This window comes from Arachis hypogaea, chromosome 19, assembly GCF_003086295.3.
Source record: "Arachis hypogaea cultivar Tifrunner chromosome 19, arahy.Tifrunner.gnm2.J5K5, whole genome shotgun sequence".
Lineage (NCBI taxonomy): Eukaryota > Viridiplantae > Streptophyta > Magnoliopsida > Fabales > Fabaceae > Arachis > Arachis hypogaea.
Window position 1 is genome coordinate 120,912,277 of NC_092054.1, and position 19,539 is coordinate 120,931,815.

At 36.7% G+C, this 19,539-nt stretch overlaps 1 protein-coding gene and 1 non-coding gene across 2 annotated transcripts; both read left to right on the forward strand.

Moving 5' to 3' along the window:
* The first annotated feature begins 3,086 nt into the window (after window positions 1-3,086).
* Window positions 3,087-3,889, forward strand: LOC112778666 (uncharacterized). Its single transcript, XM_029295765.1, has 2 exons — window positions 3,087-3,403; window positions 3,508-3,889. Exons 1-2 carry the CDS (start codon window positions 3,087-3,089, stop codon window positions 3,887-3,889), a joined length of 699 nt encoding a protein of 232 aa, XP_029151598.1.
* Window positions 3,890-14,318: 10,429 nt separating this feature from the next.
* On the forward strand, window positions 14,319-14,421 carry LOC112780432 (small nucleolar RNA R71). Its single transcript, XR_003191270.1, has one exon. It is a non-coding gene; the product is annotated as a small nucleolar RNA R71 (small nucleolar RNA).
* The last annotated feature ends 5,118 nt before the right edge of the window (window positions 14,422-19,539 follow it).

Below are 19,539 nucleotides of genomic sequence, written 5' to 3' on the forward strand. Positions count from 1 at the left end.
TTATGTTATTAGTTATTATAAGACTATAAGTCATAAGATTTTAGACTAATGCATAATATTGTGTTATTTATATTGATTTAAATATTTGGTGTTATTAGACAATATTAATATTGATTATGGTTATGCTTTAATTTTAGAGAAGAGTTGGTTCTTGTTATATTTTTCTAAGTGAATTTTACCATGTCAAACAATGGTTGGAGTCTTGGAAATTTAGATATTTTCACATACTAGCTTATAAGAAGGTATCAAGGTAATGTAATGTTATCGGCCCGGTTTTCACCTGGTATAATCGTGGCCCGAAAATGTATAGGTTTCATCGGGTCTAGGGCCAAAAAGCATGCTCCAGGAGGCCAAAAAATGTGGCATTTTACACGCCAAATGAGAGCTGCCCCCAGGGGAAGAACGTTTACGTTTTACATGGAATGAAGTCGTATTTCACAAGCCAAAGGCCCAGCATCCACAAGTCACTTTTTGCAACACTCCAAGCCTTGAACCGGAAGACGCAAAGTTAAAGATTTAATGCAGAAGATTTGATTTGATTTTGAATTAGTTTGAATTTAATGATTAGGTTTTGTTTTAAGTTTAGTATATAAGGTTCTTAAAGAACTTGGGAAAGGATCATCCGGGATCAGACCTTTGGCCATTTTATACCTATGTTTTGTTTTAAAGTTTAGCATGAGGCACTAATCTCCTTGGTTAAGGTTAGGAGCAAGGTAGCAAAAATCGCGTCTTTACTCGTATGAACGGACGATGTTACGAGTTCGCAGGTCATCCCCGTTCTCATTTCTACTTCCGCGCCTGGTGAAGCTGGAATTCATGGAATCGCCGTGGAAGATCGTGAAATCGTGCAATTGTGCCGTCTCTACCGCGTCAAAGGAAAGGAAATCCAGAAGAAGAGGATTTGCGGGTTTGAGACGACCCGGCTGTCCCAACCCGAATCCCACTAAAAACTCTTCGATTTCTGTTGCACTTCCTAAACGGTTACTTATCTCTGCCCTTCTTTTTGAATTCTGACTCTCTAGTCTCTCCCACTCTTCCACTACTCTCAATCTCTCATTGACCCATGGTATTCTGTATTTTTTTGAGGTTTTTATTCAACGATTTTACACTTTTCTTCTACTATTGTTAGCTTGTTGTCTTCTCAGTTCTTGTCAACACAGCTTTATGAGACTGACTCCATGAGTGTGGTGGCCTCTGCATGATTCATCTCTGTTCTGTGCTTGTGCGCTGCGGACCTGCGGTACCTTGTGCAATCTTATCCGGTAAGTACATAATAAATTAATAACATATTTAGTGATTTATCATCATTACAAATTTACAATTAGTGATTGTTATGCCTTTTGTTTTGTTAATAGTTTAAGGATAAAATAAAAACATGACAGTGATTAATGAACGTGAGTAGTGATATATCTTACCAAAATCTCTCTCATTCTAAATTTTGTATTTCAAAGATTCCAATATAAATAAGGAGTACCAATATAATACATATGTCATATATAGTACTGTGCTCAAATATAAGAAAAGTAGAAAATGTTAACATCTCTCTCATTCTTAATTTTGTATTTCAAAGATTCCAATATAAATAAGGAGTACCAATATAATACATATATAGTACTGTGCTCAAATATAATAAAAGTAGAAAATGTCAACGAAACATAATTGGATTGGGATTTAGGAACCTTATTTTTCATTTAATTTTTTGGTTCTTAAAGCTTTGCTAGTTAAGTTTTTTAATTGCTACCTACAACCTAAATGCTTACATAGTTAATTATATATTTGTTTATAAGTTTATTTATTTTAGTGTAGTGAAGTTGATATGGACTACAGAATTTTCTTTTAAAAATAATGTGAATCTATTACTACTGTGTTCTCATTTTAGATTCCATAGATTATAAATTATGTACTTCTATTTGTTTAGGTTTAATATGGCTTCAAATGCGGATAATGGTGAAAATAATACTGGAGTTGAAACTGATCGTGGTTGTGCATCCAAGAAGATCGCTAAAAATACTGCAGGAAATAGGAGTGACAAAGCTTGGAAGCATGGAATTTCGGTTGATGGAGATGCCAAAAAAATAAAATACAAGTATTGTGATAAGGTGGTGACAGGAGGAGTGTATAGGTTGAAACATCATTTGGCAGGAACAAAAAAAGATGTTGAACCTTGCATGGGTGTTTCTGATGAGGTTAAAAAGGATATGTTTGATATTGTTGTTGGTTTACAAAAAAATTTAGTTAAGAAGACAAGAGAATTTGAAGAAAAGATACAAAGTAAAGATGAAGGAGTAGAAGAAGAAGAGGATGCCTTACTTGGTGAGAAGAGAAGGGGAAAAGAAATACAGACACCAGCAAGTCTCTTTAAGAAAAGGGGTGTGAGCACTCAAACAACAATCAACTCAATTTTTAAGAAGGGTTTAAGGGAAGAGGCGTGTGATGAAATTGCTTCGTTCATCTACAATAATGCTATTCCCTTTAATGTTGCAAGGTCTGAAGAATACCATAACATGTTTGAGAAGGTTGCCCGCCATGGATTAGGATTCAAGCCACCTTCTTATGATGAGTTAAGAGGAAAATTATTGAAGAAGAAGGTAGAGTCAACCAAACTAACATTAGAAGAACATAAAGCTGAATGGAAGAAAACTGGATGCACTATTATGACAGATGGTTGGACAGATAAAAGAAGGAGAACTATTCTCAACTTTCTTGTGAATAGTCCTAAGGGAACTGTTTTCTTGAAATCCATTAATGCTTCTGATATATGCAAAACAGCTGAAAAGATATTCAAGATGATTGATGAAGTTGTAGAGGAAGTGGGAGAAGAGAATGTGGTTCAAGTTGTAACTGATAATGCAGCTAACTACAAAAAGGCAGGACAAATGTTGATGGAAAAGAGAAAGAATCTTTATTGAACTCCTTGTGCCACTCATTGCATTGATTTGATGCTTGAAGATTTTGAGAAGAAGCTAGATCTTCACAAAGACACCATTGCCAAAGGAAGAAAGCTAACTACTTACATATATTCTAGGACTTCTCTAATTTCCCTTTTACAACAGCACACCAAAGGAAGAGATTTGGTGAGACCAGGTATGACGTGGTTTGCTACGTCCTACCTTACTTTGGGTAGTCTTAATGAGAAGAAGAATCCAATAATTAGAATGTTCATCTCGGATGAATGGAAGGAAAGCAAGTGCTCAAAGACAAGAGATGGGAAAAACATTGAAAATATTGTTTTGGATAAAACATTTTGGGGAAAAATTATCCATTGCTTGAGAGGTGCTTATCCTCTTCTTCATGTGCTTCGTATAGTGGATTCAGAGGGTAAGGCAGCTATGGGATATATGTATTCTGAAATTGATCGTGCTAAAGAAAAGATTAAAGATGCTTTTCAAAGTGTTGAACTAAAGTAATAAAACTAGTAATAAGTAAACATTTTTCTCTCAGTTTTATCATTTAATTATTTACTAATTAACTAATTGTCTAATTCATTATTTGTATGTTTTTCTTTAGTTATAAACTTTTGTGGGATATTATTGATGCAAGATGGGACAAGCAACTCTTTAGGCCTTTGCATGCTGCAGGCTATTATTTGAATCCACAAATTCATTATAGTCCTAATTTTAAGGTTGAGTATGATGTTAAAAAAGGACTTTATGATTGTTTGGATATACTTGTGGGAGATCCTGCACTCATTACAATTATTGATAGTCAACTTGAAGATTTCAAGAGTAAGGCTAAATTTTTTGGTAGAGATGTAGCCAAGAATGCTCTCAAAACCAAAACACCCTCACAATGGTGGGATTCTTATGGGGATGAACATCCAGAACTTCAAAAGTTTGCTATCCATGTCATGAGTTTGACTTGTAGTTCATCAGGATGTGAGCGCAATTAGAGTGCTTTTGAGATGGTAAACTTTTAATTTGATATTAACTTAGGAATTTATTTTCTAAACTATAGAATTAGTTAATTATTCAATTCTATTTTTTAATTAGCATATGTTAATATATTAAATAAATACTTGTAAATTTTGATATTATTAGGTTCACACGAAAAGAAGAAATCGTTTGAAGACAAGCACAATGAATGATGTTGTTTTTGTGATGACCAATTCAAGATTGGCAAGAAAGAAGCCATCAAGAAATACTGCTGATTATAGCCTTGAAGACTTGGATTCAGATGAAGAATGGATTGTGGAAGATGAAAATATGATGGAAAATATGGAAGAATTTGACACACAAAATGGTGTAAACTTAGCCCCTCAAGAACATAGAGGTAAAGATGGGGGTCCTTTGATTGATTTGGAGATTCCTCTTCTTGATGATGATGCTTTCAATGAGCTTCTCAACTTTTCTCCTAATGAAAATCAAAATGTTGGAGAACATGATGATCATAACTTTAATAAACTACTTTAGTCTTTATATTTTTTAGTATGATGTTATGTTATCTATTTTATATTTGTGATGTTACATATTGTTATTTTGAATTTCAGACTTGTGGTTAGTTTATATTTTTATTTTTGAACTTTACAAATGTTACATTTTATTATATATTTATGCTACTTTATCTTTATTTTATCATTATGTTATTATTTATGATACATTTGACAAATTTAAATTCTCATTTTTATTTAAATTATTTAATTTTATCATATTATATTACTCTTATAATTGATATTGATAAATTTCTATAATTGGTAGAATCTTACGTTCCGTTTTACGATTTTACGTTCTACAATTTTTAATTAATTTTCCGATTCTATATAAAATCTCGATTTTTGCTACCTTGGTTAGGAGTTCTGTTCATTTTTTTATGGATTATTAATCTAAGTGTTCTATTTTATATGAGGGTTATGCTTTGATTTCTTTCATGATTGAGTTTTCGTTCTTCATTCCTAAAGTCTAAAGATTTAAAATTGTTGGGAAACATTCTAACTCCTCCTTGGATTCTAAATATTGTTTTGGAAAAAATTAATATTTGAATTAACTTGAAAACTCTTTCTCACTACTTTTTAATTTCACTAGGAATAGTTTCAAAGAATGTACAACACTTTATGAGTTTCATTTGTTTAGGACTAGCTTGAATATGTGATATATAATTCAACCTACGGACTACTTTTGAATCTTACTTGAAATTGAATCAGAATTGTCCCTCGTTTTCTTAAGTGATTGACTAAGGAAATTAATTAGATTAAAGAGAAATTAAATTGCCAAAGAATTGGAATTTGATTATTTATGATTCGTCGTGATGGATCTTTGCATATCTCATCTAAATAGACATAAGGATTATTTTCCTAAAGAATGAATATCTCTGACACCTTAACTATCTTTATCATCTTATTTTCTTAACCAATTTTAGTTTGCTTCTGTTCAAATTTTCTGTTTTTATGCTATTCACTATTGAAACTCTTAATTTTGATTGTCTGGCTAGAATAATCAATTGACCATTACTTGCTTAATCCGTTAATCCTCATAGGAATAATAACCCACTCCTGTGGTATTACTTGATACGACAGTAGTTTGTAGGTTGTAAAATTTCCATCAAGTTTTTGGCATCATTGCCGAAGATTAATAGTGGTTAACAAACTACCAATCATTTGATTATCCAGAATAGACTTTTTTTAGCTTTTAGTTATTTACTGTTATTTGTTTATTCTCCCTCTTCCCCTCTTGGGTATTTTCCTTCATCACTGTGAAGGAGGGAATTTTAATTTGATATTCTTATTGTTTTTGTCTATGCAAAATAACAGGGATAAAGAACCTCTTCACTATGATCCTAAGATTGAAAGAACTCTTTAACGACAAAGAAAACAAGTTAGAGATCAAAGAGTTGAAGAAGAAATTAAAAAAATAGTTGAAGAATTTGAATACAATATGACAGAAAATACAAATAATATTGCTAATGCTCCTCAAATTACATACTTGTAGTACATCAACCATGTATGACATAAATATTGTTTTATATTTCTCTTCTATTGTCCACTCACATATCTTATTTTGGATTTATCGGTTGTTAATTTTCCTGGGTATTGGATGATTCTTGTATAAATAAGTGACTAGTTTGTTGGTTGACCAGATAATATTTGAATCCTATTTCTATAATTAATGAGTTTTAAATAAGTAGGTTCTTATATACATTTTAATATGGAGATCGATTGCATATAATTAGTCCCAACTTAGATCAAATGTTTGATCATGGACTTTATCCACCACCTCTGATGTCATTTTTTTTATATTTCATTATTTTATAGGCATTTCAAGTTCTCTCTGAGTATTCACAACTTTTGGATAGTTTGTCAGAGCTTTCAGTAATACAAAAGATGAGTCAGAGCGTGGAAGTGAATTTTAAATAACTATTAAAAAGAATTTAGCAAAGATATATAAATTCAGTAGTGATTTGTCTAAATATTACATATGTATATTTTGATATGAATATGTTTAATTTAGTGTGAGATATATGAATATTTAAAAATATGATCAATTTAATACTTTTAGTTCATTATAAATATATTTTGTTTAAAAACAATTTTTATTATTTAAAGAATATTGTATGATATTATTATGTATTTATTTTTATTTGGTTTAATTACTTTGCAGGTCCCTTTAGTTTTACCGAATTTTCAATTAGGTCCCTATACTTTTTTCTTTTCAATTGGGTCCTTGTACTTTAACTTTTTTTAATTAAGTCCCTGTTAACGTTGAACGTTAAAAAATGTTAGTAAATTGTGAAATTACTTGTATACCCTTAGGGACCCAATTGAAAAGGAAAAAAATATAGGGACTGATGCCAGGGCATCTTAGGCTAGTTTCACTATCCTTTTTCCTTGTTTTTAATAGGTTTTATGCACTTTCTTGAGCTATAAGTAAGCAAATTGGGTAGAAATTCATGTATGCCTAGATTCATTCAACCATGAGTAATTTGACACAATTTCATGATGATTTATGCTATGATTACTTGTATGCTAAGAATGATAAGAATTCTCATGACTTTAGCAAGGCTTTGATGCATTTATTGGTTGATGATAGGTGAAGGAAGGCATGGAGGAAGGTTGAAGAAGGAGCATGGAAAGGATGAAGAGGAAGCAACGTTGGAAGAGAAACAGAGAACTTCTCTTTAAACATTGCTGATGCTCACGTTGGAAGTAGCATTGGGGGTCCAACGTTAACCCCAATATTGGGAGAAAATGATCAATTCTGGGGCTGAAGGATTTTTGAGTGACGCGTACGCGTCAATGGCGCATACACGTGAAAAAGCAAAATTTTCATACCCGCGCGCAAGCGTGAATCACGCGCACACGTGGAATGGCAAAATCGACCATCCACGTGTACGCGTGCGTCACGCGTACGCGTCATTACACGAACGTTGGAGTCCAATGTTGCCTCAAACGCTAGCCTCCAACGTCCGTGATGCTCAGCCCAGAATTCATATTTGAAAAAAGTAAATCGACGTGTACGCGTTAATGACGCGTACGCGTGGATGGAAAAAAAGGCAATGCACGCGTAAGCGTGGAGTACGCGCACGCACGAAAATGCCAATGTTAGAGGGAACGTTGGAGGTCCAACCCTGAAGCCAACGTCCCCTGCTTGGTTTTGAAACTGCAAAATGAAATCTCTATATCCACGTGCACGCACAAAGCACGCATACGCGTGGATGAGCAATTTTGACCCTTTTGCGCGGACGCGCAAAGCACTCATACGCTTGAATAAGCGGAACGTTGGCCTTCCAACGTTGAGTCAAACGCCATTGAAAGCAAAATATATGGCTTTCTCTGGTTTTCTTCTGAAAGGCGTTTGAGTCAACGTTGGCCCTCAAACGTGGAGCATCAGGATTCAAAATTCACACAGATATCTTCTCAACACCAAAGGAAACCAATTGGAGCCATTTTCAACCCAATTCCATCAAGGCCAAAAGCCCAATTGAGAGCTTGAAGATCAATGGAAGAAAGTGTATAAATAGCTTAGAATTTAAGTTAGAAGGGGTTTTTGGTTACTTTACTGGGCACTTTTACATTTTATTTTTTGATTCTCTGTTTGTTAATTTCTAGAATGTATCTTTCAATTCCAATTTGCATTGTGAGAGCTATGAACAACTAAACCCCTTTCATTGGGTTAGGGAGCTTTGTGTAAATTCAATGGATCAATACTAGTTTTCATTCATCTTCTTCTTTCTTTTCTCTTGATTTTACTAGAAAGCTTTCATTCTTTATTTAATTGGATAGTTATCTTGGGAAAGAAGCTATTCATAATTGGATCTCCTCAGAACCTTGGAAGAGGAATGAGGAGATCATGCTAGAATTGCTTTTTCACATTGGATTAGATTGGGGTTTGGATGGATATAGTGACATGTAATCCTACCAATACTTTGATCTATGAATTTCTGTGGTATAATTAGTGACCAAACTTCATCTCTTCTCATGAGCACTTAAATCAAGGAATTGGGCAATTGTTCATGCTTAGAGAGATTGATGAGCCAAGGAATTAGGATCCAATCACTTAAGATTGCCAAGGAGATCAATGAATGCATTGATTGCGGAAGAGATGAAAACGAATTTGATCCGGAGAATTATACATCTCCTGAACCCAATGAATTTCCCATCTTTGATCTTACCCATTCTGTTTACTTTCTGTAATCTTTAATTTCATGCTTAATTCCCCATTCCCCTTTTTAATTTCTTGCAATTTAAGCTTCTGTCATTTAATTTCTAGCCATTTAATTTTCTGTTCCTTTAATTTCTTGCAATTTAAGTTTCCCACTAATTTTACTTTCTGTAATCCCAACCCAAATTTGGATTTAGTTCAACTAGTATAATTCTCCAATTATAATTGCTCGATCTACCAATCCCTGTGAGATTCGACCTCACTCTATAGTGAGTTTTTACTTGACGACAATCCGGTGCACTTGCCAAAAGGAAATTTGTTGAGAGGCAATTTCCCGCGTATCAGGGACCTAATTGAAAATTCGGTGAAACTATAAATATTCAATGAAAGATATTCCTATAATTCCTATTTAATGATTTTACGACATGAAGGTATTCCTATAGTCCTTTTTATTTTGTCACTATCATTCTTTTGCTTATTTATATACAAATTGTACCAAAAATACCTTCTTTTTTTTATTTTCAAAATACCTTATCTTAAGAACATACAACAAAAAGGAAAGGATAAAATGAAACAGAAATAGTAGTAATCAGTATATGTAAAATTCAGTTTCCATCATTCAAGTATTCATTATGATCATGTAACATTTTACATTTATGTGGATTTATGGAATATAGTTTGTGTCTTTATCATATCATGGTACACCATAAAAAATCACAAGACTATGTAATTTGTATTATTGAAATTTAAAGTCTAAAAATGAAAATCATAGAAAATGTAGTTTTCAGTGCAATACAGATGATATAGAAATCAGTTCTTGTGTTGTAGCCTCCCACACTCTGAACTAGTATAAGATTAACAATAACATTGATAACGGCCGATTTCCAAGCCAAGAAAGATTCTGAAAGAGCAGACTTGAGTTCATTAGGTGTCCCAACAAGATAGTCCTTTTCACCAAAAACTTTAATCAAAGCATGGTATCCTGCTTTCAAAACAAAAGAAGTTGGAGTAAAATCATCTTTGTGAGATCCATTCATCTCTTTGGAGTTCTTCGAGTACTTCCATATACACCTCCATATACCCATCATTAAAAATAAGGAATGCATAACTATATTTAACACATTTCTATTTGCAGCTTTTACATGTAACACCTATATAACATATAATCTCAGATATACAGCATTTCAATAACCATGGATGTATTGAAACCATTATGATAAAATAATGAATAATCTTACCTCAATGAAGTTAACAATGGCATTCAAGTGCGCTTTTAAAACCATTACATTGTACCAGGGGAGAAGATAAACAAAAGCAACCAAGTCTTAGAACAATTCAAAAGTAACAAAATATCTTTATCTAATTGAGGCATACAAAAGTTTTAACCACAACTACAATCCTAATCCACATCATTTAATTGTAATAATCTATATAGAATTAGTGACATGAATTCGCATACCCAGGAGGATTCTTGGCATCTTCATCATTTTGAGAGGAATCACCAATGGCATCTTTCCCAAAAACAACAATTGCATTACCAGCAGCAACTGGGGTAGAACCAGCAGGGAAATTACCACAAAAGAACAAAAATTGAAAATCCTAAACCCTTGATTCAGTTTTTCATGCTCAAATTTCACCATTTATCCAGAAAATAGAATACACGAAAGAGAATTAGGCACATTGCAGTGAAATTTAAAACCCTAAAGATGCAAAATTGAAAAGGTTACTTAAGAGAATTTTGTAACGTGAAGTGAGAAAGGGTGCGAATTGGGAGCATAGACTGATAAACATCAAGTTTTAAAGCTGAAAAAAGAGGCTTTTTTTGTCACTTGTTTACAAACACTTCGAGTACAGGGAGATCGAGCATAAGCACAATGTGGGGATGGGAGGCCAGGCACTACAAGGCTCGGCTCTATGCGGCGCAGTGACGTCAGGCGAGGCGAAGCACCGCGAGGGACGGCGACGGCTTGGACGAACAAATGGCACAGAAGACCTCCAAACAGAACAAAGAAGAGCAGACCAACACAGAGAAGGAGGTGAAGGACAGTAGACACCAAGCATTCATTGCAGATGATGCCAGGGATGGATGACGACGATGGACCGACGCAGGAGACGGCAGTGGACGCGATCTCTGATCCACTCGAAAACTGTCTCTCAACAATTTCCTACTGGCAAGTGTACCGGATTGTCGTCAAGTAAAAACTCACTGTAGAGTGAGGTCGAATCCCAAAGGGATTGGTTGGTTGATCAATGTTAATTGGAGAATTATTCTAGTTGAGAGAAATCAGAATTGAATTGAGATTGTAGAAAGTAAAATTGGTGGAAAACTTAAATTGTAAGAAATTAAATGACAGAAGCTTAAATTGCATGAAATTAAATGGGAATGGGGATTAAGCATGAAATTAAAAAGTAGAATGTAAGAGAATGGGTAAGATCAGAGTAGGGGATTCATTGGGGTCAGGAGATGTGATAATTCTCCGGATCAAGTTCATTTTCATCTCTTCCTCAATCAATGCATTCATTGATCTCCTTGGCAATATTAGGTGATTAGATCCCAATTCCTTCGCAATCTAATCTCTCTAAGCATGAAAAATTACCCAATTCCTTGATTTAAGTGCTCATGGGAAGAGATGAAGATCGGTCACTGATTTTACCACACAAATTCATAGATCAAAGTATTGGTAGGATTACATGTCACTATATCCATCCAAACCCCAACCTAATCCAATGTGAGAAAGCAATTCTAGCATAATCTCCTCATTCTTCTTCCAAGGTTCAGAGGACATCCAATTATGAATAGCTTCTTTCCCAAGACAACTATCCAATAGGATGAAGAACGAAAGCTTTCTAGCAAAATTAAGAGAAAAGAAAGAAGAAGATGAATGAAAACTAATATTGAGCCATTGAATTACACATAGCTCTCTAACCCAATGAAAGGGGTTTAGTTGTTCATAGCTCTTAAAAAGGAAATTGGAATTGAAAGATACATTGGAGAAAATCAAAACTGGCCGAAAAGTAAAAAGTAAAGTCCAAAAGTTCTCCCTATCTTAAATTCTAAGCTATTTATACACTTTCTTCCATTGATCTTCAATCTCTGAATTGGGCTTTTGGCCTTGATGGAATTGGGTTGAAGTTGCTCCAATTGGTTTCCCTTACTATTGAGAAGAGTTCTGTTTGAATTGCAAAGTTCTGGTGCTCAAGTTGGAGTCAATGTTTGATGGCCAACGTTGACTCAAACGCCTTTCTTAAAAACCAGATATACTTGCTGTCATTAGTGTTTGACTCAACGTTGGAGTGCCAATGTTCTCCTACCCACGCATACGCGTGCCTTGCGCGTTTGCGCCCTTGGGGTCAGAATGCGCATCCACGCGTGCCCACGGCAACGTTCTCTCCAACGTTGGCCTATCAACGCGTGCGCGTGCCGTACGCGTGCGCGTGGATTCTCAAAAGTTAGGCCCATGCATACGCGCCATAGATGCGTATGCGTCGCTGAGCTTTGTCAAATTCAGAAGTTTAGGATCAAATTCACGCATGTTGGCCACCAACGTTTGAGGTAGCGTTTGGGGTTCAACGTTATCCATCCATGCGTGCGCGTGGATTGTCAGAATTTCCAATCCACGCGTAGCATACAGCACGCGTGCGCGTCGCTATAGATTTTCAAAATCTCCAGAAAGCTTATTTATTCACATCGTTGGGGGTAACGTTGGGTTGCCAACATTCCCTCCAACGTGGGCACCAGCAAATTATGCAGAACCTTGCTCTGCTTCTCTCTCAACGTTTGAAGCATCGTTGGTGGTCCAACTTGGCCACCAACGTTGCTTCTCCTTCATCTTCTCCATGTTCCTTCTTCAACTTCCTCCCATGCTTTCCTTCACCTATCATCAACCAATACATGCATCAAAGCATTGCTAAAGTAATGAGAATTCTCGTCATTCTTAGCATACAAGTAATTATAGCATAATTCTTATAAAATTGCATCAAATTAACCATGGTTAGATGAATCTAGACATACATGAATTTCTAACCCAATTGCTTACTTATAACTCAAGAAAGTGCATAGTACCTATTAAAAACAAAGAAAAAGGCTAGTAAAACTCAGCGAAGTATCCGTGCTTCATAGATGAGTACTCTAGCAGTGGCTAGAAATGGTCTCCCCAGAATAATGAGGTGGATGTAACTTTCTTCCATGTCCAGGACAACAAAGTCAGTGGGAAGGAAGTAGTTTCCCACTTTGACCAATACATTCTCGACCACTCCTTCGGCTTGCTTCTGAGTTTTATCAGCCAGTTGGATGATTACATCTGTGGATCTTAGCTCATTGATTTGCAACTTCTTCATAAGAGATAGAGGCATCACATTTATGCTAGCTCCTAGATCACAAAATCCTCTGTCAATTTTTGTGTCTCCTATAGAACAGGGAATATGAAAGCTCCCTGAATCGTTTTTCTTCAGGAGTACATCCTTCTTGATGAGGGCACTACATTCCTTGTTCATTATCACTGTTTGTCCCCCTTTTAAGGTTTCTTTCTTGGTCAGCAGCTCTATCATGCACTTGATGTATGTAGGCATCTATTGGAGAGTTTTGATAAAGGGGATGTTAACACTGAGAGATGCAAACATATCTAGAAATCTTGAATATGACCTTTCTTTCTCACCTCCCCTGAGTCTCTGAGAAAATGGTGCCTTTGGCACATAAGGTTTCGGAATTTCCTTCCTTGTTGATTCTTTTCTTTGTATAGATCCAGTTCCTTGTTCCTTTTTCTCTAAGTTGCTCTGGGAACTTCCTTGGCTGTGCTCTGTTGGTTTGCTGGTATCTTCTTCCAGGATTTCTTCATTTGCAAGAGTAACTGCCTTACACTCTTCCCATCTCACCTTCTTCAGTTTCCCTCTTGGATTTTTCTCAGTATCACTTGGGAAACTATCAGTGGACTTCGGAGTTTGCTGTGAAAGATGTCCTACCTGATATTCAAGATTCTTAATAACCTCCCCTCGGCTTTTTATACTACCTCTCACTTCTTTCCTAAATTTTTTTAAGTCTTCAGACTCCTTGCAAAGATTTGCAAGCATAGCTTCCATTTTGGCCATTCTGTCATCATCATGTGGTGATGGTTGGTTGAAATTGGGGTGTTGAGAGTGGTTATTGTGGCTTTGGTATGGTGGCTGTGAATAAGTGTTTTGTGTGGTCTGGTATGGTTTTTGGTTAGAGTGTTGGTGAGTAGAGTTGTTATACTGGTTTGGATTATGGGGTCTGTGGTCTTGGCCTTGGTTTTGTTGGTTCCCCACCTAAAGTTTGGGTGGTTCCTCCAACCAGAGTTATAAGTTTTGGAATATGGATCATGAGCTTGCCTAGATGAATTTCCAAGGTAATTAGCTTCCTCCCAGTTAACTCCTTCTTCTGTTTCCAACTCTCCTTGAGGTGATGGTTGAGTGTGGATGGCTGCAGCCTAATTCTTCTCTATTTGCTTGGTCAATTCAGCCAGTTGCTTGGCGATCATTTTATTCCGGGCTAGGATTGCATCCATATGGTTTAATTCCAGGACTCCCCTGTTGTTGCTTCTGTCTGAGGTATAAAAATACTCATTGTCAGCCACTGTCTCTATAACATCAATGGCTTCTTCAATGGTTTTCTTCTTGTTAAGGGAACCTCCAGATGAGTGGTCTATAGCTTTCTTTGATTCACAATTCAACTCTTCATAAAAGATATGAAGTTACACCCACTCATTAAACATATCAGGGGGCATGTCCTTGTCAAATCCTTGAATCTCTCCCAGGCTTCATAAATAGTCTCACCATCCTAGTGTCTGAATGTCTGCACTTCAGTTCTAAGCCTATTTACTTTTTGTGGAGGGTAGAATCTTGTTAAGACTCTATTCACTACATCCTCCCAGGTTGTCAAGCTTTCCTTGGGAAATGATTCTAGCCACTTTGATTCTTTGTCTCTTAAAGAGAATGGAAACAGTAGCAATCTATAGGTGTCAGGATGAACACCATTAGATTTAACGGTGTCACATATCCTTTGGAATTTAGTGAGATGCTCATTAGGGTCATCTTGGGCACTTCCTCCAAAAGAACAGTTGTTTTGCACAAGAGTTATGAGCTGAGGCTTCAATTCAAATTATTAGCATGGATAGTTGGCTTTTGAGTGCTACTACCACAGTTTCCTGCGTTTGGATTGATGTATGATCCCAGAACTCTCCTCTCTTGTCCAGCAGGGTTGGCTACACCTCTTCTGGCATGATTGTTCACCTTTTCTTCATGATGGTTTTCCATATCTTTCTCCATGATTATATCCAAGTCTTCCTCCTCTTCTTCTGCACCAACAGCCTTCTTTCCTCTTGCTTCCCTCCTAAATTGCAGGAAGGTTCTTTCCGGTTCACTGTCAAAAGAGGTTGAAACCTCTCTTCTACCTGTGATACAAGTAGCACAACAAGTAGCAACAAGCAAGTGAAAGATTCACAATTAATGAAAAAGTGTGGTTAGAGCAATTGAGGTAATTAATCAAATAGTTAATGAGTTAGTGGGTTAGTTTTGCTGGAAAGTAAAGAAGTAAAGAGAAATTCAAGAGAAATAACTAAAAATTGCAGAGAACAAAAATGAACAACTGAAATTAAAATTCAATTAATCAAACGAAAAGAAAAGTGCTCAATCTAGTTAACCTCCAATTTAATAATTGTCAATACAAAACCAATCCCCGGCAACGGCGCCATAAACATGATTCACTCGAAAACTGTCTCTCAACAATTTTCTGCCGGCAAGTGTACCGGATTGTCATCAAGTAAAAACTCACTGTAGAGTGAGGTTAAATCCCACAGGGATTGGTTGGTTGATCAATGTTAATTGGAGAGTTGTTCTAGTTGAGCAAAATCATAATTGAATTGAGATTGCAGAAAGTAAAATTGGTGGGAAACTTAAATTGCAAGAAATTAAATGACAGAAGCTTAAATTACATGAAATTAAATGGGAATGGGGATTAAGCATGAAATTAAAGAGCAGAATGTAAGAGAATGGGTAAGATCAGAGTAGGAGATTCATTGGGGTCAGGAGATGTGATAATTCTCCGGATCAAGTTCATTTTCATCTCTTCCTCAATCAATGCATTCATTGATCTCCTTGGCAATCTTAGGTGATTAGATCCCAATTCCTTGGCAATCTAATCTTTCTAAGTATGAACAATTGCCCAATTTCTTGATTTAAGTGCTCATGGAAAGCGATGAAGATCGGTCACTGATTCTACCACACAAATTCATAGATCAAAGTATTGGTAGGATTACATGTCACTATATCCATCCAAACCCCAACCTAATCCAATGTGAGAAAGCAATTCTAGCATGATCTCCTCATTCCTCTTCCAAGGTTCAGAGGAGATCCAATTATGAATAGCTTCTTTCCCAAGACAATTATCCAATAGGATGAAGAACGAAAGCTTTCTAGCAAAATCAAGAGGAAAGAAAGAAGAAGATGAATGAAAACTAATATTGATCCATTGAATTACACAGAGCTCCCTAACCCAATGAAAGGGGTTTAGTTGTTCATAGCTCTTAAAATGGAAATTGGAATTGAAAGATACATTGGAGAAAATTAAAACTGGCCAAAAAGTAAAAAGTAAAGTCCAAAAGTTCTCCCTATCTTAAATTATAAGCTATTTATACACTTTCTTCCATTGATCTTCAATCTCTGAATTGGGCTTTTGGCCTTGATGGAATTGGGTTGAAGTTGCTCCAATTGGTTTTCCTTGCTGTTGAGAAAAGTTCTGTTTGAATTGCAAAGTTCTGGTGCTCAAGTTGGAGTCAACGTTTGATGGCCAACGTTGACTCAAACGCCTTTTTTAAAAACCAGATATACTTGCTGTCATTGGCGTTTGACTCAACATTGGAGTGCCAACGTTCTCCTACCCACGCGTACGCGTGCCTTGCGCGTTTGCGCCCTTGGGGTCAGAATGCGCATCCACACGTGCGCGTGCTGCACGCGTGCGCGTGGATGCAAAAATCCCATTTCTAGTTTTAAAACATGTAGAAGAGCATTGTCCTCAGCGTTGGACTGGCAACGTTCTCTCCAACGTTGGCCTATCCACGCGTGCGTGTGGATTCTCAAAAATTAGGCCCACGCGTACGCGCCATAGACGCGTATGCGTCGCTGCGCTTTGTCAAATTCAGAAGTTTGGGATTAAATTCACGCACGTTGTCCACCAACGTTTGAGGTAGCGTTTGGGGTCCAACGTTACCCATCCACGCGTGCGCGTCAGCAACGCGTGCGCATGGATTGTCAGAATTTCCAATCCTCGCGTACGCGTACAACACGCGTGCGCGTCATTATAGATTTTCAAAATCTCCAGAAAGCTTATTTATTCATAACGTTGGGGGTAACGTTGGATTGACAACGTTTTCTCCAACATGGGCACCAGAAAATTATGCAGAACCTTGCTCTGCTTCCCTCTCAAAGTTTGAAGCAGCATTGGTGGTCCAACTTGGCCACCAACGTTGCTTCTCTTTCATCTTCTCCATGTTCCTTCTTCAACTTCCTCCCATGCTTTCCTTCACCTATCATCAACCAATACATGCATTAAAGCCTTGCTAAAGTCATGAGAATTCTCATCATTCTTAGCATACAAGTAATTATAGGATAATTCTCATGAAATTACATCAAATTAACCATGGTTAGATGAATGGTGCACGAAATCGTGATCGTTCATTCCTTGATAATGGCGCCAAAAGCTTTATGCGCACGTTCATAAATTTAGTTCTTTGTCACAACCTCGCACAACTAACCAGCAAGTGCACTGGGTCATCCAAGTAATAAATCTTACGTGAGTAAGGGTCGATCCCACGGAGATTGTCGGCTTGAAGTAAGCTATGGTCACCTTGTACATCTCAGTCAGGCGGATTCAATTGGTTATAGAGATTTGATAATTAAAAGATAAATAAAATATAAAATAAAGATAGAGATACTTATGTAATTCATTGGTGAGAATTTCAGATAAGCGTATGGAGATGCTTAGTTCCTTCTGAATCTCTGCTTTCCTACTACTTTCATCCAATCCTTTATACTCCTTTCTATGGAAAGCTGTATGTTGGGCATCACCGTTGTCAATGGCTACATCCCGTCCTTTCAGTGAAAATGGTCCAAATGCGCTGTCACTGCATGGCTAATCATCTGTCGGTTCTCGATCATGCTGGAATAGGATCTAGTGATCCTTTTGCGTCTGTACTACGCGAGTTTGAAGCTCGTCACAGCCATCCCTTCCCAGATCCTACTCGGAATACCACAGATAAGGTTTAGACTTTCCGGATCTCAAGAATGGCCGCCAATAGTTCTAGCTTATACCACGAAGACTCTAATATCTCGGACTCGGTCCCCTGTATTAGATACCTAAGTGATACTCATTCTATCTCGTCTTCATGTAGAATGGAAGTGGTTGTCAGGCACGCGTTCATAAGTGAGAATGGTGATGAGCGTCACATAATCATCACATTCATCATGTTCTTGGGTGTGAATGAATATCTTAGAATAGGAATAAGCTTGAATTGAATAGAAAAACAATAGTACTTTGCATTAATTCATGAGGAACAACAGAGCTCCACACCTTAATCTATGGTGTGTAGAAACTCTACCATTGAAAATACATAAGTGAAAATAGGGTAGACATGGCGGAGTGGCCAGCCTCCCATGGAGGTCTTAGAATGTAAAAGTTACATAATGTGTTCCAGAGATGTGAAATAAATCACTAAAAGTAGTTTTTATACTAAACTAGTAACTAGGGTTTACAGAAATGAGTAAATGATGCAGAAATCCACTTCCGGGCCCACTTGGTGTGTACTTGGGCTGAGCATTGAAGCTTTCACGTGTAGAGGTCTTCCTTGGAGTTGAACGCCAGTTTGTAACATGTTTCTGGCGTTTAACTCTACTTTACAACCTGTTTCTGGCGTTTGACTCCAGAATAGGGCAGAGAGCTGGCGTTGAACGCCAGTTTGCATCATCTAAACTCGGTCAAACTATGGACTATTATATATTGCTAGAAAGTCCTGGATGTCTACTTTTCAACGCAATTGAGAGCATGCCATTTGGACTCCTTTAGCTCAAGAAAATCCACTTCGAGTGCAGGGAGGTCAGAATCCAACAGCATCTGCAGTCCTTCTTCAGCCTCTGAATCTGATTTTTGCTCAAGTCCCTCAATTTCAGCTAGAAATTACCTGAAATCACAGAAAAATACACAAATTCATAGTAAAGTCCAGAAATGTAATTTTTATTTAAAAACTAATAAAAATATACTAAAAACTAACTAAATCATACTAAAAACATACTAAAAACAATGCCAAAAAGCGTATAAATTATCCGCTCATCACAACACCAAACTTAAATTGTTGCTTGTCACCAAGCAACTGAAAATCAAATAGGATAAAAAGAAGAGAATATGCTATAAATTCCAAAATATCAATGAAACTTAGCTCCAATCAGATGAGCGGGACTAGTAGCTTTTTGCCTCTGAACAGTTTTGGCATCTCACTTTATCCCTTGAAGTTCAGAATGATTGGCATCTATAGGAACTCAGAATTCAGATAGTGTTATTGATTCTCCTAGTTCAGTATGTTGATTCTTGAACACAGCTACTTTATGAGTCTTGGCCGTGGCCCTAAGCACTTTGTTTTCCAGTATTACCACCGGATACATAAATGCCACAGACACATAACTGGGTGAACCTTTTTAGATTGTGACTCAGCTTTGCTAGAGTCCCCAATTAGAGGTGTCTAGGGTTCTTAAGCACACTCTTCTTTTTTTGCTTTGGACCTCGACTTTAACCGCTCAGTCTCAAGTTTTCACTTGACACCTTCACGCCACAAGCACATGGTTAGGGACAGCTTGGTTTAGCCGCTTAGGTGAGGATTTTATTCCTTTGGGCCCTCCTATCCACTGATGCTCAAAGCCTTGGATCCTTTTTATTTTACCCTTGCCT